Source organism: Lepidochelys kempii, chromosome 1 (assembly GCF_965140265.1).
Source record: "Lepidochelys kempii isolate rLepKem1 chromosome 1, rLepKem1.hap2, whole genome shotgun sequence".
Lineage (NCBI taxonomy): Eukaryota > Metazoa > Chordata > Testudines > Cheloniidae > Lepidochelys > Lepidochelys kempii.
In genome coordinates, this window is record NC_133256.1 from 171,265,036 (window position 1) to 171,288,598 (window position 23,563).

Sequence of the window (23,563 nt, forward strand, 5' to 3'; positions counted from 1 at the left end):
GGAGGCAGACAATCTCAGAGTGCCGGAAAGCACAAAATGACCGGGAGGAGAGGTGGTGGGCTGAAGAGAGTAAGTGGCGGGCTGAAGACAGGGCTGAAGCTCAAATGTGGCGGCAGCGTGATGAGAGGAGGCAGGATTCAATGCTGAGACTGCTGGAGGACCAAACCAGTATGCTCCAGTGTATGGTTGAGCTGCAGCAAAGGCAGCTGGAGCACAGACTGACACTACAGCCCCTGAGTAACCAACCGCCCTCCTCCCCAAGTTCCATAGCCTCCACACCCAGACGCACAAGAACGCGGTGGGGGGGCCACCGGCCAACCAGCCACTCCGCCACAGAGGATTGCCCCAAAAAAAGAAGGCTGGCATTCAATAAATTTTAAAGTTGTAAACTTTTAAAGTGCTGTGTGGCATTTTCCTTCCCTCCTCCACCACCCCTCCTGGGCTACCTTGGTAGTCATCCTCCTATTTGTGTGATGAATGAATAAAGAATGCATGAATATGAAGCAACAATGACTTTATTGCCTCTGCAAGCGGTGATTGAAGGGAGGAGGGGAGGGTGGTTAGCTTACAGGGAAGTAGAGTGAACCAAGGGGCGGGGGGTTTCATCAAGGAGAAACAAACAGAACTTTCACACTGTAGCCTGGCCAGTCATGAAACTGGTTTTCAAAGCTTCTCTGATGCGTACCGTGCCCTCCTGTGCTCTTCTAACCGCCCTGGTGTCTGGCTGCGCGTAACCAGCAGCCAGGAGATTTGCCTCAACCTCCTACCCCGCCATAAACGTCTCTCCCTTACTCTCACAGATATTGTGGAGCACACAGCAAGCAGTAATAACAGTGGGAATATTGGTTTCGCTGAGGTCTAAGCGAGTCAGTAAACTGCACCAGTGCACCTTTAAACGTCCAAATGCACATTCTACCACCATTCTGCACTTGCTCAGCCTGTAGTTGAACAGCTCCTGACTACTGTCCAGGCTGCCTGTGTATGGCTTCATAAGCCATGGCATTAAGGGGTAGGCTGGGTCCCCAAGGATACATATAGGCATTTCAACATCCCCAACAGTTATTTTCTGGTCTGGGAATAAAGTCCCTTCCTGCAGCTTTTGAAACAGACCAGAGTTCCTGAAGATGTGAGCGTCATGTACCTTTCCCGGCCATTCCACGTTGATGTTGGTGAAACGTCCCTTGTGATCCACCAGAGCTTGCAGCACTATTGAAAAGTACCCCTTGCGGTTTATGTACTCGGCGGCTTGGTGCTCCGGTGCCAAGATAGGGATATGGGTTCCGTCTATGGCCCCACCACAGTTAGGGAATCCCATTGCAGCAAAGCCATCCACTATGACCTGCACATTTCCCAGGGTCACTACCCTTAATATCAGCAGATCTTTGATTGCATGGGCTACTTGCATCACAGCAGCCCCAACAGTAGATTTGCCCACTCCAAATTGATTCCCAACTGACCGGTAGCTGTCTGGCATTGCAAGCTTCCACAGGGCTATCGCCACTCGCTTCTCAACTGTGAGGGCTGTTCTCATCTTGGTATTCATGCGCCTCAGGGCAGGGGAAAGCAAGTCACAAAGTTCCATGAAAGTGCCCTTACGCATGCGAAAGTTTCGCAGCCACTGAGAATCGTCCCAGACCTGCAACACTATGCGGTCCCACCAGTCTGTGCTTGTTTCCCAAGCCCAGAATCGGCGTTCCACAGCATGAACCTGCCCCATTAGCACCATGATGCATGCATTGGCAGGGCCCATGCTTTCAGAGAAATCAGTGTCCATGTCCTGATCACTCACGTGACTGTGCTGACGTTGCCTCTTCGCCCAGTATCGCTTTGCCAGGTTCTGGTGCTGCATATACTGCTGGATAATGCGTGCGGTGTTTAATGTGCTCCTAATTGCCGAAGTGAGCTGAGCGGCCTTCATGCTTGCCTTGGTATGGCGTCCGCACAGAAAAAAGGCGCGGAACGATTGTCTGCCGTTGCTCTGACGGAAGGAGGGGCGACTGACGACACGGCTTACAGGGTTGGCTTCAGGGAGCTAAAATCAACAAAGGGGGTGGCTTTACATCAAGGAATATTTCAGGCAGGACTTCACGGAGGGTTCCAATAAGAAATGGTGCACCTAAGTTATTGTTCTTATTGGAATAAGGAGGTTAGTCTGGCCTCTGATTGATACATGGCTAGATTTACCTCGCTGCACCTTCTCTGTGAGTGACTTCTCTGTGAGGTTCAATAAGGATAAGTGCAGAGTCCTGCACTTAGGACGGAAGAACCCAATGCACAGCTACAGACTAGGGACCAAATGGCTAGGCAGCAGTTCTGCGGAAAAGGACCTAGGGGTGACAGTGGATGAGAAGCTGGATATGAGTCAGCAGTGTGCCCTTGTTGCCAAGAAGGCCAATGGCATTTTGGGATGTATAAGTAGGGGCATAGCGAGCAGATTGAGGGATGTGATCGTTCCCCTCTATTCGACATTGGTGAGGCCTCATCTGGAGTACTGTGTCTAGTTTTGGGCCCCACACTTCAAGAAGTATGTGGATAAATTGGAAAGTGTCCAGCGAAGGGCAACAAAAATGATTAGGGGACTGGACCACATGAGTTATGAGGAGAGGCTGAGGGAGCTGGGCTTGTTTAGCCTGCAGAAGAGAAGAATGAGGGGGGATTTGATAGCTGCTTTCAACTACCTGAAAGGGGGTTCCAAAGAGGATGGCCCTGGACTGTTCTCAATGGTAGCAGATGACAGAACGAGGAGTAATGGTCTCAAGTTGCAGTGGGGGAGGTTTAGATTGGATATTAGGAAAAACTTTTTCACTAAGAGGGTGGTGAAACACTGGAATGCGTTACCTAGGGAGGTGGTAGAATCTCCTTCCTTAGAGGTTTTTAAGGTCAGGCTTGACAAAGCCCTGGCTGGGATGATTTAACTGGGAATTGGTCCTGCTTTGAGCAGGGGGTTGGACTAGATGACCTTCTGGGGTCCCTTCCAACCCTGATATTCTATGATTCTATGATTCTATGAGTGCAGTTTGACCTAGAGGAATGAGTCCCCTAGATGGGGGAGGAGGCAAATGAGTACAAAACAAATCTGGTCTATTTCTTGTTTTGATCCACTCCATCTATCTTTTACATCTTTGGCTGGCAGCAGACGGTGCAGAAGGACTGCATGCCATCCACATCTCATGGCTGCTCAGCAGAAGATGGTACAATAGGACTGCTAGCCATCCGTATCGCCTGTCTGCTCACCATAAGACAGTTCAATAGGACTGACTGCAGGACTAAAGAGAATGACCTGGTCAAGTCACTCCAAATTTAGTCCCTGCGCCCATGTCTGCCCAGGCGCTCCCAGCCGACGTGGCCAGGAGCACCTCAGACATGACGAGGACGGCTACCAGTCATACTGTACCATCTGCTGCCACAAGGCAATGGGTTGCTGCTATTGTGTAGCAATGCCGTACCGCGTCTGCCAGCACCCAGGAGACATACGGTGACGGTTACCTGAGCGGGCTCCATGCTTGCCGTGGTATGGTGTCTGCACAGGTAACTCAGGAAAAAGGTGCAAAACGATTGTCTGCCCTTGCTTTCACGGAGGGAGGGAGGGAAGGGGGGCCTGACGATATGTACCCAGAACCACCCGCAACAATGTTTTAGCCCCATCAGGCACTGGGATCTCAACCCAGAATTCCAATGGGCAGCGGAGACTGTGGGAACTGTGGGATAGCTATCCACAGTGCAACGCTCCGGAAGTTGACTCTAGCCTCGGTACTGTGGAAGCACTCCACCGAGTTAATGCACTCAATGTACTTAGAGCATTTTCTGTGGGGACACACACACTCGAATATATAAAACCGATTTCTAAAAAAACGACTTCTATAAATTCGACCTTATTCCGTAGTGTAGACATACCCTCAGTAGGACTCCTCTGGGGTACTACAGCTTAATTGGGCTTCACTCCAGGTGGAAGCAGAGCAGTGAGCAGGGAGAAGGAGGAGGGAGAAAATCCTCCTCCCACTTCAGTCCTGGAATGGAGAAGCAGGGCTTTGTCCCAGCATGGCTCCAGGCAGACACAGAACAATGAGAGCAGGGAGGAACAGGGAGAGGATTAATTCTCCCTTTACCCTGGTTCAGGCTGGGCAAGGCAGGCATAGCAGAGTGAATTCACAAAGGGAGGTGCAGTTGAGTACTGAGGCAGCTCGGAGTCAGATTCTATCCCTAAGTATACAGAGGAGGAGAGGGAAGGGGAGTGAGGCTGTGCGGTGCACAGAGGTTTAGGGAATAGGGTTTCTGCTTTTACCTGCTGTGGGTAGGAGACAGCAGGGGGGTGGAATTTTGCTTCTCCCTCCCAATTAATGTCAGTGGGACAGGGAACTGGGGAGGAATCAACCCCTGCACAGAGTTGACAGAGTATAGTGATTTGGGCCGGGGTGAATCAAGGGCAGGATTCTTGCAATAAGAGTGAGGGGCCCGGGGAGCCTGGGATAGTGCCTTTCATTAGAAAGGGCAGCCTATCAGGCTTGGGCAAGGGGAGCTCAAGGTGAAGCACTCACCCAGACAAGTGAACTGGCTGCGTTCGATGGTGGGACAGTCAGCCGGGATTTGATACAAGCAATCAGGGTTATTGTGTCTGAGGTTGTTTCCACAGCTTTGCAAGCCATACAAGGTGTAATGGCTCGCCCAGATCTAGGACATTCAACTCAGGTGACTGCAGTACATTCCACGCACGTGATTTCAGGAGATGAGGCAGACACAGAGGGCGGGGTGAGTTAAATCAACAACGGATAAACGTTTACAATTGTAGAGGTGTTTGGATCTGCTTTGGGGAGAGGTACATGAGGTGGTTTAGGGTCCCATACCAAAATGATGTGGCAAAGGTGAGGACTGTGGGCACTAGTGGTTCCTCTGAAGCTTACCCCATCATGTGTTGGGTTTTTTTGGGTAATCATATGGGTCAGCAAGAAACTGTCTCAGTTTGTCTGGGGAGGCCCAGCCCGTAAGCAGATGCAGAGTGTAAGCAGATGCAGGGTATTGCACGGCTGATACAGGCTAACTAAATTCCTCCAACATGGGGACAACCTTGGGAGAAGTGTCTTGCTAAGGCTGCATTCTTTAGCTGTGCTTGTGTTACAGCTGAAGCTTACCCAGAGAGAAGCCCGACCTTATCAGATATGTAAATATAATCCGGTGGACATGCAATACATTCAGTGGCATACATCTAATCACAGCAGTTGCTGTTGCAGAATTGGGCGGGCATGCAATACATTCAAGGGCATACATTTCTTTATAACAGTGGCTTTTGCAGCATGTGTACATTCAGGCATGCATGCAAACCATGTTTTGGGTCTCATACAGGACAATCCTGCCATGGTGGTGAGGGGTGGTACAGGACGCAGGGTCGAACAAATGTGACGTGCAGGTAGGCCCTGTTTGAACAGGGCGTGGGTGACAGAAGAAAGGTGGTGCAAAGGTCCAGCTTCAAGCATTGGAATGGGCGAAGGCCTCCTTTGGGACTACCCCAGCAAAGCCAATGGGTCAAATGTATGTGCTGGGTTTCTTTTAATGGGGATTTTTATCCTCTTTATATAAAATAATAATGATTAAAGTCAAGGGTGGGGTTTGGCCATGTTGTTAAGGCAATAATTCCACAAGGAGGAATTCGGGGGTACAGTGGCAGGGCCACCCAACCAATTGCCTCTGCACAATTTCTGTATTTTGCCCTGAGGCTTGGCCCCCGGAAAGGCTCCAGGGAATTACATTGCTTCATAACCTCTCTGGGGTTGACAATGGCCTCGCACACACCTTGTCTCATTTTCAGCTCCACAGTCTTCTGGAGTTGGCACCAGGAGCCAGCCGAGAACCCAGGCAGATGCCCCTGGCACTATGGAACCTTGGCAAAGAATGGTTGTCAGGGTGTTGTGGAGATCAGTTGCTCCGTGCAACGTGGCAGGGCTGTGAGAGAAGTTTTAATGATTCCATGCAATTTCGGGATCAGGAAGGCCGGTCATCAATACGGCCCTTTACAGAGGAACCGGTGCTGCGGTACATGCTGTCATTCGCAACATGCTGTCAACTGGCATCCTCCACAATCTCAAATTGCCTTTCTGCCATTACATTCATCAGTAGGCTAAATGGTTATCCTAATCCTTGCAGTGTTTTTTTGTTTGAAGGTTTTTGGCTGGGTGGTCACGTACTGGTGGCCGCAGGGTGGATTGTTGTTGTTGTCCCCTCATGGTTTACATACTTAGGAATCTTATGCAGATCCTTGGCTATGTATGTCGTAATGGACAGGAGGCAGCCTTGTTCAGGGCTGCATTCTTGACAGCATTTTTTGGTGCTTTCAAGATCAGTGAGCTAGTACCTGGATCCGGTAGGGACTCAACCGGAATGGCTTTGCAACTGCGGGATATACAATGGCATGAGCATTCAAAAATGTAGCACTTGCGACGGTCAAAGACAGCTCAACTCAGCTGGGGTGAATCTGTGATCTTCCAGCAGGGTGGTGAGCCTGGATCTGCCCAGTTCAGGCTTTGAAGGCCGACAGGGTTATAAGGCCAAAGGGGGAAGGTCCCTTTTTATGCATGGTGAGGGGAGTCCCCTCACAGCATATCAATTTGTTACTGTGTTGAGATGGGGGCTAATGAGGATGGGGCTGCCAGCCCATGAATTGGGATCCCCCTCATTCAGAATCAGGGCAGCAATGGCAGCAGCACAGCTAGGTATGGGAGCAGAGGCAACCCAGGCAATTGGGCGTTGGCATTCAGTTGTGTACCGAACGTATGTCAGACCTCAGGCGGCAAGTCAGCATTAATTTCTCGTAATCTCATTACAAATATTGGACGACCAGTCATGAAGATGGATCTGTGGGCATAGTATTGTCTTTTGGACCCATAGGCATGTGTTCAGGTTGCCCAAGGGTTTGCAGCTGGGCTTCAGTGATGAGGCGATACTCAGTTGGCATGCAAGGAAGAGCATGTTTTGGGATCAACTAATACCAATGCTATATGCTGTGCAGGCCGGTCAGTGGCCCTCCAGACATAATTGTGGTGCATCTTGGGGAAAACGATTTGGGAATGCTTAAAGAGGTGGAACTAATGCTCAGAACAAGAAGGGACTTGGGGCTGATCCTTGAACTTTTTCCAGGAGTTAACATGATTTGGTCAGACATCCTTCAGTGCAGGGTCTGGCGGGGGAGCCATGAGCCCCACAGTGTGAACAAGGCAAGGAGATATGTGAACAGAGAGGTGGCCAAACTCCTTGGGACCATAGGAGGGACAGTAATTTCACATCCTGGTATAGTATATGGGGCAGCAGCATTGTTTCGGAAGCATGGGGTTCACCTGTCTGACTTAGGTGCTGTCCTGTTTTTAACAGATATAAAAGATGGCATTAGGAGATGTCTGGGAACCCGACTGGGTATGGGGAGGAGGCAGCCATGCTAAATGCTGGTGCCTCCTTGTGGTAGATGTCCAGTCCTCCATAGGAAAGGTATACAGTGACCGGATAAATGGCTTGGAAAAGGACTTAAAAAGAGGCGTTCATTAAAGGAATGAATGAGGGGGTGTCATAAATATAAAGGGAAGGGTAAACCCCTTTGAAATCCCTCCTGGCCAGGGGAAAGCTCCTCTCACCTGTAAAGGGTTAAGAAGCTAAAAGTAACCTCGCTGGCACCTGACCAAAATGACCAATGAGGAGACAAGATACTTTCAAAAGCTGGGAGGAGGGAGAGAAACAAAGGGTCTGTGTCTGTCTGTATGCTTTTTTCTGCCAGGGATAGACCAGGAATGGAGCCTTAGAACTTTTAGTAAGTAATCTAGCTAGGTATGTGTTAGATTATGATTTCTTTAAATGGCTGAGAAAAGAATTGTGCTGAATAGAATAACTATTTCTGTCTGTGTATCTTTTTTGTAACTTAAGGTTTTGCCTAGAGGGGTTCTCTATGTTTTTGAATCTAATTACCCTGTAAGATATCTACCATCCTGATTTTACAGGGGGGATTTCTTTATTTCTATTTACTTCTATTTTTTTTATTAAAAGTCTTCTTGTAAAACACTGAATGCTTTTTCATTGTTCTCAGATCCAAGGGTTTGGGTCTGTGGTCACCTATGCAAATTGGTGAGGCTTTTTATCCAACATTTCCCAGGAAAGGGGGGGTGCAAGTGTTGGGAGGATTGTTCGTTGTTCTTAAGATCCAAGGGTCTGGGTCTGTAGTCACCTAGGCAAACTGGTGAGGCTTTTTACCAAACCTTGTCCAGGAAGTGGGGTGCAGGGTTTTGGGAAGTATTTTGGGGGGAAAGACGCGTCCAAACAGCTCTTCCCCAATAACCAGTATTAGTTTGGTGGTGGTAGCGGCCAGTCCAAGGATAACGGGTGTAATATTTTGTACCTTGGGGAAGTTTTGACCTAAGCTGGTAAAGATAAGCTTAGGAGGTTTTTCATGCAGGTCCCCACATCTGTACCCTAGAGTTCAGAGTGGGGGAGGAACCTTGACAGGGGGGCAGTTGGGGACTCCTCTGATTGGTACGGCAGCCAATCCCCCCATCCTTATAGCCCACCTTAACCCTTCTATGAGGCAGGGATGGATGGTAAGGTCCTGGCAATGGATTTGCTGGAGGGACAAGGAGAGAAAAAGAAGGGGAGCTGGTAAAAGCCGGGGATTTATGGAATAAACATGGGGTTACCTGCATTGTTACCTGCCAGGTAGTCCCAGACATCTAATAATAAAGTTGTGGCCTGATTTAACCCATGTCAAATGTCTCCTGTCCTTCTTTCGGCATAGCAAGACAATGGTTTCTTGTTTCACTTCAGTGCTTAAAATCAGGAAAAAATAGGATGGAATGGGATGTCGTCACTTCCTGCAAAGAAGCCATGTGTTTTTCTTCTTGTTTCGACCCCTGCACATTCTTATTTGTTTTCAGTAAGAAATGGTGGCATGATCACCTTGTACTTAACTCTAACTGAAGTGTGCTTCAATTTACATACACAGTGTAATATATGGGGTGCCTCCATACCTTTTACATCATGACCTTTTTTAACACTACTCTTTATTTAGCAAAATGTATTAATAAGTGGTAGAACCTACTTAGTTAAAGATATTGGGAAGATCATATATGAAACATCATTGAAAAGGAGTTGATCTGTGTGGCAAAGAGGAGTGAATTGTTTAAACCTGCTAGATTTGAGAAGAAATACTAAAATCAGACATCCACCCAATAGAATCATATAATTACCTGTTAAAGAGCTGATACATTTACTATGATATATGAAAGTCCTTCCTCATTGCAATCTATCTGTGGATCAGAATATCTAAACTAAACTTTAAATGTGTAGAAAAGGTAGAAAATGCACAATGGCAAGACAACTTCCAAATGGTAGTTCTGTTAACCTAGAGAACAATTAAGCTGATTTAAGTTGCATTAGCACATTAGGATGCCCTTACATGTGTATAACACTACAAATAAACACAACCATAAAAGGCTAATTATTTTGTTTCAGAATATTGTTTAATCACATACTCTGGAATCTAACACCAGCTCTCTCTTACGTATTATATTATCTTATTAAACTTTTTAGATTTGAAAACAAGACAAATATTTTACTTACCATATAATAAAACAAAATCTCAGAAAAGTTTCTGACTTTTCAGTCACACATTTAGTATACTAATCTGGCATTAAAAATCACATCAAAAGGAGTGATCCAATCAATCAACAATAACTACTATACATTTCAAATATACAAATGTTTTTCTTCAGCTGTGTAATAAGCAATCTATTTTAAAACAAAATATTGACATTTTCCATTAAACCTCTTCTCAACATTCAAAACACATAATATAGATCAAAATATTCCCCAGTGATTAATGGAATACTTACACTTCTGTATTTCACGATATATTCCAATATGGGGGATCCTCCATCATCCTGTTTAGTTATACTAAGTTTAAAGCTCTTTCCACTGCCTGGCTGTCCATGAATTGATGGAGGGCTTGGCTCACCTGAGTATTGGGGTGGCCGGGGGAGGGGGGGGGGGGGGAGGGAAGAGAAGAAGAGAAATTCAATATTTCTATTTTATATGTATTATTTCTACTGTTTGTTTAATTAATATTATTAATCAAAACCTTCATAATCAAACAGGATGTTTTCAAGATTTCTGTAACATACTTAATGATACTTAATGATCATCCTGGCATCAGTGCTGTCACGTTTGTTACAAAACATATAAAAGACTTGTACACTAAAAATAAAAGGGATTTAGAATAAAAATAGTCTCAGTCTCTGTGATTTGATATTTCTTATCCTTTCAAATTTAACTTGTTTAAGAAATGACTCCTTATGCAGACACTAATTTAGAGAAGCAGCTGGTTAATTTTAAGCACATAAGTAATCCCATGCTATTCAGCAAATCGTTATACGCATCCTTAACTTAAAGCATGTGCTTAAGTCCCATTGGTGGAATCTAAATCATTATTAATGGACAATAAAGTGTCATAAACAGTAGCAATAAACTGTCCCAAAGCAAACCCGAGGCTCTTTTAGATTATAGAATACTATCATTTTATTAAGAATGAATTTGAAGAAAAGCATTTTGTAAGATCTTGAAATGTATGAAATTTTACTTCAAATACACTCTATTTTTATAATAAACCCATCCTTTGATGTTGTCTCTGTTGTTTCTTACAAGTAGGTTCTATTATAATAGGAACATTTGTGCTGAAATTTTGATCAGAGTACGTTTTAAACCAGAGCATAAATACAGGACTCAAGAGTACTGCCACTGCTAAAAGGAGAGAGCTGTGTTATGGTCTGCTGGAGCACAAGTGCATGTTCCATCATATCTTTACTCTAAGTATCTGATCCCTTCCAGGAAAAAACAGGGCACTGCCATAAAAAAGAAACTTACTCCTGGAATGCTTCAGAGGGCAAGATTCTTGTATATTTCACTACTAGACCTGTTTAAAGTTTTGCCTGAAAGCTGTTTTTCAAATTATTTTTGTTTTTTAAGGTAATCATTTTTTTTTTCTTTCTAATTGTTCTTAGATTTTTTCAACTAAGAAAAGGAAAAAAAACCTGTTTTCTAAAATGGAACATTTTTAGTCAAAATATTTTTTAACTTTTGGTTTTTCAGTGAAAATTTGAAAAACAAATCACAGGAAATTTGGGGGAAATATTTTCTTTCAAAATTTTTCCTCAAAAACTATTAGCATTTATTAACTACCTCTATTCAATACCTTTTCTTCACCACAAAATGAAGCAGGTTGGCTGAGCAAAAGGGTGGGATGATAGTGCAATTGTGAATGTAAAAATAAAACACGTGTCTTAGGCCTGTTTTTCTCAGGTCATCAAGAAGAGAGGCTAAATATGTGCAGCTTTCTTGAGAGACCTGCTGTGAAAAAAAGCTGGAGACACTGAATGTAATTTAATTAGGCTGAAACTTTATTCCTAAATGTCTGGGAGTATCCAACTGAAAAAATTGTACAGTGCAGGTAATTCCATAATTATTAACATATACCCAGAGGGCTGCTGGCAGCTCTTCCTCTTACTCATCCTGGTCCCCAGCCAACTTGCTGCTGCAACTCACCACACTTCCTTGGATGAAGAGTAAGGGGTCTAAAATGGGAGGGGGGTTGGCTCCCGATATACCAATCATATGAGCCCAGGACCACCCCCCTGTTTTTGCTCCTTTAAAGAATACCTCCTCTAAATTATTTTCCAATTCATTCTGTCTGAGCACCATATCCATTCCCTATAGAATCTGTGATAAGACATATTCCCCACACTGGCCCTGAGAGGGCTGAATTAGTCCAAGTGGGCCCAATCAATCAATTCGGATGCAAATGGGGGAGACTTAAGCTGGAGGAAGCTAATTAGAAGAACGCTCACCTATGAGGCAACAGGTGGGGCTTCTACAAAGCCTCGAGGTTAGCAACAATGTGGAAGGCATCAAGCAGGAAGCCTGCAGTCCTCCTCCCTGAGATAAGGGAGAAGGAAGGGAAGAAGAGGCCAGAGGTGAGAGCAGTAAGATGGTGGAGCTACACATCTTAACTGTTCACTACAGGGCCCTAGTCTGGAAACCAGAGTAGAGGGTTGGCCTGGGTTCCTTTACCAACCACTGCAGAGTGATACTGGCAGTGATCAGAAAGACTGCCTGAGTCACTGTGGGAATGACAGGGTCAGAACAGCAGGCATGAGGACTGCCTGATGCAAGGTGGACAGAAGAGACTTTTAAAGGGTTCCCAGAAAGGGAACCCAATTAATGACCTGGCCAGAGGGCTGAATCACAAAAGAAGCAGCAGCAGCTCCTGGAGTGAGAGAGGAGCTGCAGACCAAGATAAAGTGACAGAGAGATAGGGTGCAACTACAGGAAGGGGCTTCTACCTCACATTGCTAATCCCCAGAGTGGCCAGGAGGAGGCACCATCCAGCAATGAGTAGAGTGCCCTGTCACAGAATTCCTGCACTGGATATATCCCCAGCTTACACAATGAGTTGTGACTTCATAGCCTAACCCCCTTTTGTTTTTTGCCCCCACTAAGCCTCCAACCTGCTGTGGGGCTTGTGAAAAACCCACTCCATCTTGGTGAGGGCGAAAATTCCTTCCCAGACCTCCAAGAAAGGAGCAACTAGTGTAATGGTCACACAGCAGGTCCTGAAGAAACCTGTATTTTAACTACTGCCACAGGTGGAAGCTGTTCAGCTTGGTCCAGGTAAAAAGGGGACCTTTTGCTGCAGAGACGTGGGCATAAATAGTTCCCCTTTCTTCCAGTCACCTGGAGGGGGGCATGGGTCTGTGTTCCCACATTGACCTGTAACTGAGCTGCCTGACTCCCAAGCAGGTAGCTCTCTAGTCCTTAAAGGGGCAACACACCTTCTCTGACAAACCACACAAAGGGCCCCAATACTTAACATGTGGTAAGGTCGTATCAAGAGGCCAGGTTTTTTTTGTTTTTTTTTTTAAAGTAATTTAAAGGCAGGCTATAGTTCAGGTCACTCAACTTTGACGGTGCCTCTCTTTAAAGATAGTGTTAGAGCAAAGTAATAAAATGGGTAAGTGTATTTGTAAAATAATTATTATTATGAATATGTAGATAACTGATGTAAAAAACTTATTAAACATTAAGCATATGAACCTTCCCTGGGATAGTGATGTAGGTACAGTAGTATTTTTAAGAGAAACAGAAATATGAACATGATGGGACAACAGAAAAAGAGTGAAAAATGGTCATGTTAGATTATTCAGTTCTTGCTCTTTAGCACCACATATTTAAATTTGAATTCAGTTGTTTAATACTCTTTGTTATTCTAACATATTGTACCAAACAAAAACTTCATTTACTTTGATGTAGAAATGAATGCACTGATAATTAGTCATACTTGCTGTGAACTGTTGCACTATATAACTGAACCACACAACCCTGAATTTGAAAAGCTTTCTATGAAACTGCTACCAAAACGAATGCTGACTTCACCAGCAGTGAAAAGACAAATGGGTCCTAACTACATATATCAAAGTACTGACAAATCTATTTAACCTTTCCCCCATAGCCTTCCAAACAAAAGTGCACCCATCACTGTGGCATCAGAGTGCATCTAACGTACCTTAAATTACATGTATTAATATTTCCAAACTAAAGACCTGATCCAAAACCCACTGGAATCAATGAAAATCGTTCCAATTTTATCAATGAGTTTTGGACCAGGCCCCAAGTAATTATAAACAGTTATATAAAAGCTGCTGCTATTCAGAATTACTTTAACTTTACAATTATTTTGAAATGTTTGTGAGTTTGCAAACCATACATGATTTTATGTATCCTAGGCGTTGTAACCCCATGGCAGATTGTGAAAACTTTACTCGATGTGAATGAGCATGGCAAAAATTGGCCTAATGGCAACAGTATATGCCTTTTGCTATAACTATTTGTCAAAGAAACAAACACTATACATGGCCATCTGTCACTGGATAGCTTCTAAAGCCCAGTCTGTCCGTGACTACTTTATGAAGTACCTCCCTGGTGGTAATTGAGAGTTGGCTGATTAGTAAACAAACAATTGGACCTGATAAAGGTTACCCAAGCTCAACCAGAGTGGACTCCAACGGGAGACAGGAGACTCCTGTGGAGGGGAACCCCAAGGGAAGCCTGAGCCAGAGGAGTGAACGGGGAGCTAAGAAGGAGAGCTCTCTGGGGAACCTACCAACACAGGCAGCCGGTAAGAGAAGCTCCTGGAGAGGAGAGCCTCCTAGATGGAGGGCTGCAGCCACAAGGCCTTCAAGAGGACCTGGTCTCAGCCAGCAGTTCCACAGACACAAGCCAGAATACCGGCCCAGCAAGGATCACCTGCTGTCTGTGGAGAAGAGTTGCAGTGGCAGACCTCTCCAGATTCCAGAGGACATATTTCAGTATGGTTAAGAGACCTAACACTAGAGGCAGAGACTGGAATTCAGAGACCCCTGAGGAAAAGCCTGGATGGAGGTGAACACTGAATTCAGCTGTGGGACATGGACTAAGAATGACCTAGCGTGACCAAATTGATCCTGTATTCACACCCTACACACTACTGTAATAATCTTTGCACAAAGTATGCCTTGTAAAGTATCATTTGAAAACTCATAATTCACTGGTCAATAATATTGTGATGAAATGTGTATGGCATCATTTTATGAATTCCCCCTGAATCACATTGGTGGAGCATGTTCAAACTCACGTAGCAGGTCTTAAATAAAGGGATGTGTTTACCTGAAATTTACATATAAACTATAAATAAAGTCCTCAGACAATGAAATGGGGAAGGCAGGGGACAAAGGAGATCTGAATTTCAGTGAACATGGGCAAGGGATAATTTGCTGGGGGAAATTTCTACTGAAATGGCCACATTCTATTCTCATTAAAGTCAGCGGTACAGCATGGGTATAAATGAGAACAGAATTTAGGCTCATATGCTTTAACATTATATTCTCCAGGATAAAACATTTAAGAGACTTTTTTTCTAATATTCTGATAAATATAAATAACTAGAGAAATTTTCCAATATAGGGTCATCAAAATGACCTGAAAATGTGATTTCTGGGATCATCATAATCTGGGGCAGGGATTGGCAATTTTGGCATGCGGCCCGCCAGGCAATCTTTGGCACGCGGTCCTGGTGGGCCGGGCTGGTTTGTTTACCTGCCGCATCCATAGGTTTGGCTAATCACAGTTCCCACTGGCTGCAGTTTGCCACTCCAGGCCAATGGGGGCTGCAGAAAGTGGCTTCCGCCGAGGGATGTGCTGGCTGCCGCTTCCCACTGCCCCCATTGGCCTGGGACAGTGAACCGCAGCCAGTGGGAGCTGCGATCAGCCAAACCTGTGGATGCAGAAGGTAAACAAACTGACCCTACCCACCAGGGGGCTTACCCTGCATTACCCTGGTGGGCTGCATGCCAAAGGTTGCTGATCCCTGATCTAGGGGAATGTGGTATTGTAAACTGTGCATTTTACTCATAGTGAATCATTTTTGAAATTATGAGCTGAACTAGAGGTAAAATAGGCTTACAAGAGTACAAATAAACTAACTTTTCATTTAAAAACAAAGGCATTACTCACGAACAGGTAAAGTCTGAAAGATCTCAATTTTGCTATATTCTCCTTGTCCTTTTCCATTTACAGCTGCAACCTTGATTTCATATGTTGTGTTCGGTTCCAGATTGCTAAGAACAACCATTGCTAAAAGGAAAGGAAAGAAAGCGGTGAAACAAAAATTGACAAAACGATTAAGACAATAACATTTCCAAGGCCATTTTGTAATTAATTGGCTTTGAAATTAGGAGTCTAATTTTACACTGTTTTATTTACAAAAGTGAAAAATAGTCATCTGGTTCAATGCTAATAGTTCCAATTGGTTTTGTTACTACACAAATTTTGCTGCAATTAAATAAGTTATGCCATCTGCGGACGTTAGTGTAGGATTTACAGAAGTCAGGTGCAAATATAAAGAGCTTGGTAGTGCTTCACATTTCTATGAGATGCCGGGCCTGATTCCCCAGTAAGACTGGGACAACTCCATTGACAAACAGTTGCCCAAGACACCATTGGATGATGGCCCCACTGAAGGGACACACAGGCTATGTCTACAATAGAATAAAAGACCCCGGCATGGCCGTGGTTGGCCCACATCAGCTGACTCGGGCTTGTGCTACAGAGCTAAAAATGGCTGTGTAGACACTTGGGCTGGATACTGGGATCTGGGACCCTCCCCCATTGTCGTGTCCCAGAGGTTGGCCTCCATCCTAAATGTCTACACAGCTATTTTACAACCCTGCAACATGAGCCCTGTGAGTCAACTGACCCATGTCAGCCGCAGGTGTTTAATTGCTGTGTAGACATACCGTCAGGTGGCGTGGGGCTGCTTCAGTGGTTATTCTGGCATCCTCCCACTCCTGGCCACCTGTATGGAAGATGCAGATCTGGAAAAGAGGTCATGGGCTCCCTTACTTCCAACTGAAAACTGACTGCTGTAGTGCCTTCCTTGGGACCATTATCAGCTGCTGTAAATTGAGCGGGACAAATAAGCAAGTGAATGACAAACACTTGAAATGGGTTTAAACTGCAGGCTGCAAGTTTATTAATTATACCTTAGGGAGGGGACTACCCTGCTCACCCCTAGCTCCAACATAACAGGGAGTTATTTGAGTAAAGCTAGTTACAGGGCTTCAGCCACAAACCAAACAACGAGTTGGGGTGAAACCTCTCACCACCATCCCACATAATGAGGAGGATGGAGAAACAGAGGCCACAAGGCTGGGAGGGAACTTCATTCTGCAAAGACTTCAGATCTCCTCCCCACATGTGCAAGATCCAGCAATGAAATCCAAGGTCTCATTTACCTCTGAGAGCTATCCCGTTTATCCTGTACCCACACTGCACACCAGCTACAAGTTACAACAAGTCAATAGTCTTAACAACACTGTATGAACTTTGAATCCTTTTGTTCCCAATCTAATTGTGCCTCCAGGAGGCTGCAAGAAGAGCAAAACAACCCACCAAACCACATGGCAATTTGGTCCTAGGAGAAAAATTCCTTCCTGATTCCTAAAAATGAGTGATCAATCGGGCCACAGCATCATATGCGGTATACCCTCTAACCTACAATTGGGAGAGGGGAGGGAGGAGGGCAGGGAATGAACTGGAGAGTAAGAGTCTTTTGAAAAGCCTGAGATAATTTAAAGAGGCAAAGGGGGGAGGCACCTGGCAGCCAGTCACCTGACCCCATTCCTATTGCCCAGCCGATGGCTGGGCAAAGCACCAAAGTTGGGTGGGGAGATAGCACCCCCCATTCCTGTGATGCATGTGTTTTGGGCTTCCCTCATTGCCTCCTGTCCACACCAGGTCCTCCCTGACTCAGGGTATTAGAAAAGTTTTTCAGACATGTCTGTATCCATCACCAGCTCCCTCACAATGTAAGCTGAAGCGTGGTCTCCGAAGACAGAGCACAGTGTCCACCCTTGCCCTTTGAATGTAAATTATCCATTTGCCATGCTGTGGAAATTCCACTTTGTTTTACTAACAAACCTCTAAAGAGAGAAGATTCTTGTCAAGAGCAGAAGAAATTTTCTAAGTCCTAATATCAAGAATTTGAAAGTTAACTGATCCCATCTGTAGATTCTTGAAGAGAGGTCTATGGAATGCGTACAAGCCAAGGCACTCAGGGACATTCTCAACAAATGATTCAGAAAAGAAGGTTGGCACCTTAACCTTAGATACATAAATATGTCACCTAATATCTTCAGCCAGCTGTTGAAGAGCACTTAAAAGAGCAAGAGCTGATTACCCAAGATGTGCATCAGTAAGTGCCATGTATTAGAAGGGAAAATCAAACCCTAGCCTGAGTATTCCATGCAAACCAAGCTTGACTCTAGAACTGTAGCTGTACTTCAGGATGAAATTATAAGCACATGCTTAGAACAGTAAAAAAGTTGCATGAAATGAACTATACTCCTAATAATACAAACATAGAGACAAGGTACAGCAAATCAGCAATATAATCTACAAAAGAGTTGGATTTCAGATTCTCTCTGGAAACACAGTACAGTATATTATGAAAAGACTTGGCATGATCAATGCAAATGTTATTGATGTCACATATGTGCCTTGAGACTTGAACACAACAGGAATCCACAGAACATGATTTCCCTGTGCCTACATAGAAGGGATACTCAGTTGCCCTGACAATAAAGTTCCCTGTTCCCTCCCAGGGTTCAGATCCACATGGGGAAAAAGGATGGAGATTTGATGTGCTGCAAGAGAAGCACATCAACCCTCACCTACCCTGTAGAGCTAGGGCTGTATTCTCTTTATTGTGCAGTCACCTTTGAGGGGCAGCCACAAGTCTTTGGTAGTGCAACTCCATTGGAGTCACTGTGCCAGGGAGCCTTTTTCTTTCTTTCTTTCTTTCTTTCTTTCTTGCAATGGTGAAGTATTTCAATGGTTGATTTAGTATCATTTTTAAAGTTTTATTTATCCTGAACACATATTGTTTCTGTTATTACTTTTGTTATTTTATTGACTCCATATTTATTATCCTGTCTATTTTGGATGCCTCTTGTTTTCTGTAGTAGATAGAAGCCCCATTACAAGTGGATCTAAATGAGTTTAATGAGTTTTGGAAAACAGGAATTTACACATTTCACACTTTATTATGAGCATATTATATGAATTAGTCATTGACACATGGTGATCATTTTCTCACAAACAAAGCTGCAGAGTTACGTCTGACAGCATTCCTTAGTTTTGTCATTCTTTCATATTTTTTTAAGAAATAAACTAAATTATTAGCAATTATCTATTGAAAAAATAAAGACATTGGATGAGAATATTCATATTTTCAGAACAAGTGTAATTTTACAATATATAGCATTCAACCATAGCAAGATGAAATTAAAAGAGTAGAATAAGCAGCAGCACTGTTTGATGTGCCTTTGAGCCATGACTGCTTTCCACATCTGAATAAGGGCATTCAGAATAAACCTTCGGGCACACAAAAAATTAGTGGAACGGCAAATGTTTTTAAAATTTAAACAGCATTAAAATGTGGCTATGAGTCTGCCCTTTATAAAATCCTAGCGTGTTAACAACCCCATAAAATCCAAGCACCCAAGCCTGCAGATACTTACACACATGATTGAGTCTATGGGACTACTGAAATGAGCAAAACTATTCATGTCTTCAATGCTTAAAGGACCACGGCCTACATTTGAATCTCCTACATACCACTGTACATCAGATACCTTGATCTGAAAAACAGCTTTATGAAAACAATATGCTTGAAATCTGACAGCATAATCTGGCCCCAAGCCTTGGCATCGATGGAAAGTTCTGCTTAAAAATCTGAGGGTATGATGTAGCCCTTGACTGTTTTATGATTGTATTCTTAGAAAAAAGGAAGAAATTAGCACAAACTATAATATTTTGTAGAACCCCTTACTTTCGTTAAGCAGAAAACAAGCACTAGAGTAATAGGCAGGTGGTGGTAACTACAGGAACTATCCAACTACTGAAGGGTAGAATGTCCAGGGCTTAATAGGATCTCAAAGAAATGATGGTTCCATTGCCAGATAATGCAGTTTATTACTTTGTAATGAAACAATGGGGATGGGAGAGCATTATTAAATACAGTAATTATCAAAAATGTATAATGTATGCACCCATTGCAGTGGAATCTGAGTAAAATAATGCCCAGTTCCTCTCTCTCCAACTTCAAATTGATCTTGTTCTCTCCTTAAACAGGGTTTATAGTCTCCAACGGCCAGTCCTAGGTGACTGTGAATGACTCAGGATTTTTATCAATGGTCACCTGGGCAAACTTTCACAGGCATCAGTGCTAAGGTTTACATTTGCAAAGCATCTCCACAAACTAAAATAAACCCAGAAGAAGTTTTACTAATGTGTGCACCATTTACTATATACATGCATGATACTGTTGGCAACAGGATCATGTCCCGAAGACCAGCAGTAATTTAGGGCCACCTTCTGCCATCCTTACTTACATTCTATTCTATTCTATTGAAGGTATGTTGCCCACCTCCCTATAGCCGCTGAGCATTATCCACAAGTGCTCTAAGTGATGTGACTAGCGTTTGTCATATATGACTCGCAAATAGTGGGATGCATTAAATAGCATCTTACTCTGCTCCGCTGGCAGACTCATTCACTTTGCTGGGATTACTAACAGAGTAATTGCTCAACAGGGGTAGGCCTTATTCATGTCAAGTCATACATATTGAGCAATTACTCTGCTGGGGGAAGAAGAGCTTCTCAGGTTTTGAAGGCATTATTGGACCTATAAATATGGTACAGACACCCTAAACTGCCCTGGCCTTGTTATTCCCGCTGGTAAGGAGTTAGCTATTGGTGTGCAAGTCATATGGTGCCAGCCAATAGCTCTGAAGGATTAGAAAGGCCTTGTGCAAGAGGAGTGTGACCCAAAATGTTAGGAGAAAAGCTACAAGGGATGTTACACTTAAAATAGAGAAAGCAAGAAAGGAAAAGGAAAAAAAAATCAGTCTCTGCGTGTAAAAGTCAAACAATATTTCAGCTGCAGTCCATAAATGTTTCAGCTTGAGAAGTCTTGTTCATTATCACAGGATTTTAATGGCTATGAAGCAGAATAGTGCATTTATATAAAGTGCAAAGAGTGCTACTGCAAGGTTAGCAGTGAAACAAATGGTGTCATAAATCTAACCACATTTTTTAAAAAGATTTTCTGGTACCAAGATTAGGTTGTTTATATTGCTTGGTTATCATAATAGGATAGGAGAATAGAATTATTTAGGTTTTATAGTCATATTAAATTGACACCCACCCTCCGCCCCCACAAGACTGCATAGCATAAGGACTCCCTTGTGATTGCCACAGATAACATAAATCATCACCCAACAAAGGAAAGCTAGGGTACAAATAATACAGTTATAGTACATTTAATCCCACAGTAGATACTTTTATGAGGACAGTTAATAGAAATATTGTATACATTAATACACTGAGAAGATTGTGGACTTAGCTGTTGCACAGAACAGCTTTCTTCTGGTCTCTGTTTCTAATTCACTGAAGAAGTAAATAGCATAAAAAATCCTAGACAAAAGTTAAGTAACTGCTATGTGAAATTAATCTTCTGTTTTGATAACTTCCAGAATCAAGTGGAACCTACCGCTAGCTACAAAACCAGAGTCAGACCATGCTCTCAGATGCATATCTTAGAAGGTGGGAGCACTGCAGAATTTCCATTAAATGGGAGAAATTTCTGTCACAAAGAGGATGGTTGATCCTAGGATACATCATCTCTCCTATCTCCAGGTATGATTCTCCATTATGTTGCACGTTGTAGTAAGTAAGCATAAAAGAACTACACCAGTGCCAGTATGTGGAAAGTTCTCATTTAGTAGTGTTTTACAGTCTGTTTGCCCTCACCTGGTAAGTGACTACATATGGTGCAAGGCAATAGGGAAACAGGACTACTGACTTCTGACAAAATTGCTTTTCTCAAGCTCCACAGTGTTGGGCAGGAAGAAGGGAAGGCTTCCCTCCACTGCATCATCTCCCTTGAAACCTGTGTGGCCTCTTCTTTGTAAGATTATGCCGACCCACGTAATCGTAAACTGGTTCTATGCTGTGAAGCCCCCTGAGGGTGTGAGATCTAGGGAAGCAACTGGAGAAGAAAAGGGAGCAAACTATGCCAACATTAAGAATGGGTCTGGGAGGACAGTGTTGAAATACTGGCAATCTGTACAAATGTCACTGCCTTCTGTTGATATCAAGAGATTTGAGGAATTTCTCTGCAATCCTTGGAATATTATGCGTTTGGAGAATTATGTCCCCTGTCTGATCTATGTGTTTATATGTGAGGGAAAGTCTTAAACCCCCTCTCTATACCAATGATTCACAGAAGTTCTAACAAATTAGCCCTCAGAAGATTGATCTTCTGATCTAGGCCACAGAAGTTTTGCAAAACAGAGAGAGGGGATGTATTCTGATTGGAAATAAATTAGAAAGAAAATAAATTTAGGGATTTTGCTTCATAGTAGGAATTGTGTTGATTCATATTCAGAAACAGTCTCATTGTCCCAATTCCATCTGTCCGCCTTACCCAAATAACAACTAATTTCACTAATGATGATTCAAGCATCTGGCTGTAAATGTCAGAATTTGACTAAGACTATGTGCTGCACTTTAATAAGGAAAATATTTCAAGCTGCATACTAGATTGGTAGAAAAAACATAACTAAGGGTCCAATCCTTATCCCATTGAAATCAATGGCACAACTCCCATTCACTTTCTTGGAAACAGTTTTGGACCTTATGCTGTCTCTGTTTAATAAAAATTCAAAACTAAATGCAGACCTGATAAAAATCAGTGAGATAATGGCTCTGTCCAAAAGTTGCACCAATCTGTAGACTATAATGTAAAATTATTACAGTGGTGAAATAAAAAAAGTGACAGCTTAATTACCTGTGAATCAAATATACTGTTACATGGATCATTTCATTTTAAAATATAATTTTCTGTAACTGATTAAAAAACTGCACTTGGCAAAAGCATATTAAATGTTTTGTACACAGTCACCAAAACACAATTACCCTTTAAATATTTTCTTCCTTCACATATTTAATTTTCATTATTATTAAGTAATTTGAGGATTCCAGGATGTCAGGTACACAAAATGAATCTAAAGAAACTGCAGGAACCTCATGCCTGAGGATAGCTCAGGGATCATCTTTGATGCATCTTTTCATTGAATTAAATCTAATAAGAAATGCTAATAATACACAAGTGGAACAATTACTGTTATAAAAATTTGAAGAGCCAGAAATTAAAGAAAATGAAGAATAATGTTAGGACCTGATCCAAAAGAAAAAGAAGTCAGGGTAAGTCTTTACATTGATGGGCAGTGGCTCAAACTCAATGTACACAATAGCTAATAATGTTTAATGAATACAACTGGCTGGTTCTATAAATGCTGTACTCTAACTTGGATTTAAACTACAGTAATATGCTTTATTTAGAGAGGGCCCAATCTTTATTTAAAAATCACAACACTGAATTCCTGAGACAGTAGATTTTTACTCAAGTCTAGCATTTATCTGTTTTCTCTATATACCATTCAAGGACACCACCCATATATTGTGAAGCAAACACATGGAATAGCCCAGATATCAATCCAGAATTATCAGGATTTCATAATGGAGTTGAAAACAGGGGTTCATTCCACTACTTTCATGCAGTAAATAAGCATCCTGACTTTCACAATAAGCCAAAAATCAAGCTAATCCCATTTTAAAACAAGTCCAAAACAAGCCAATCACTAAAAACCCCAAGACTCTACGTGACTAGATCCCCCCAGTGTGCAGCCTGGGACTGTGGTGGGCCCGCTGTTCACCCCGACTCTCTCCCCACCCTTGTCCCCACTTGTCCCCACTTGCCAGGAGCCGATCAAAAAGAAGCAGCAACAAGCTGCAACAAGCTACATGCCAAACAAGTACAAGCCAAAAAGCAACTCACAAGCCCATATTCTGTTTTGTTTTTTTTTATGAGTTTGGCATGTCTGGTTCA

General features: G+C 43.2%; 1 protein-coding gene across 4 annotated transcripts in view; it reads right to left on the minus strand.

The window, feature by feature from the left end:
* NCAM2 (neural cell adhesion molecule 2) overlaps positions 1-23,563 on the minus strand; it is a 557,227-nt gene that overhangs the window by 73,058 nt on the left and 460,606 nt on the right. For all 4 annotated transcript variants that reach the window (XR_012161242.1, XM_073363287.1, XM_073363298.1 and 1 more), the window contains exons 13-14: positions 15,565-15,684; positions 9,858-9,979 (exon numbers count right to left, since the gene is read on the minus strand). Coding sequence is in view for 3 of the 4 variants with exons in the window: in XM_073363287.1 (XP_073219388.1) it covers positions 9,858-9,979; positions 15,565-15,684 (242 nt within the window). In the remaining variant the exon portion in view is untranslated. The remainder of the gene's footprint in view (positions 1-9,857; positions 9,980-15,564; positions 15,685-23,563) is intronic.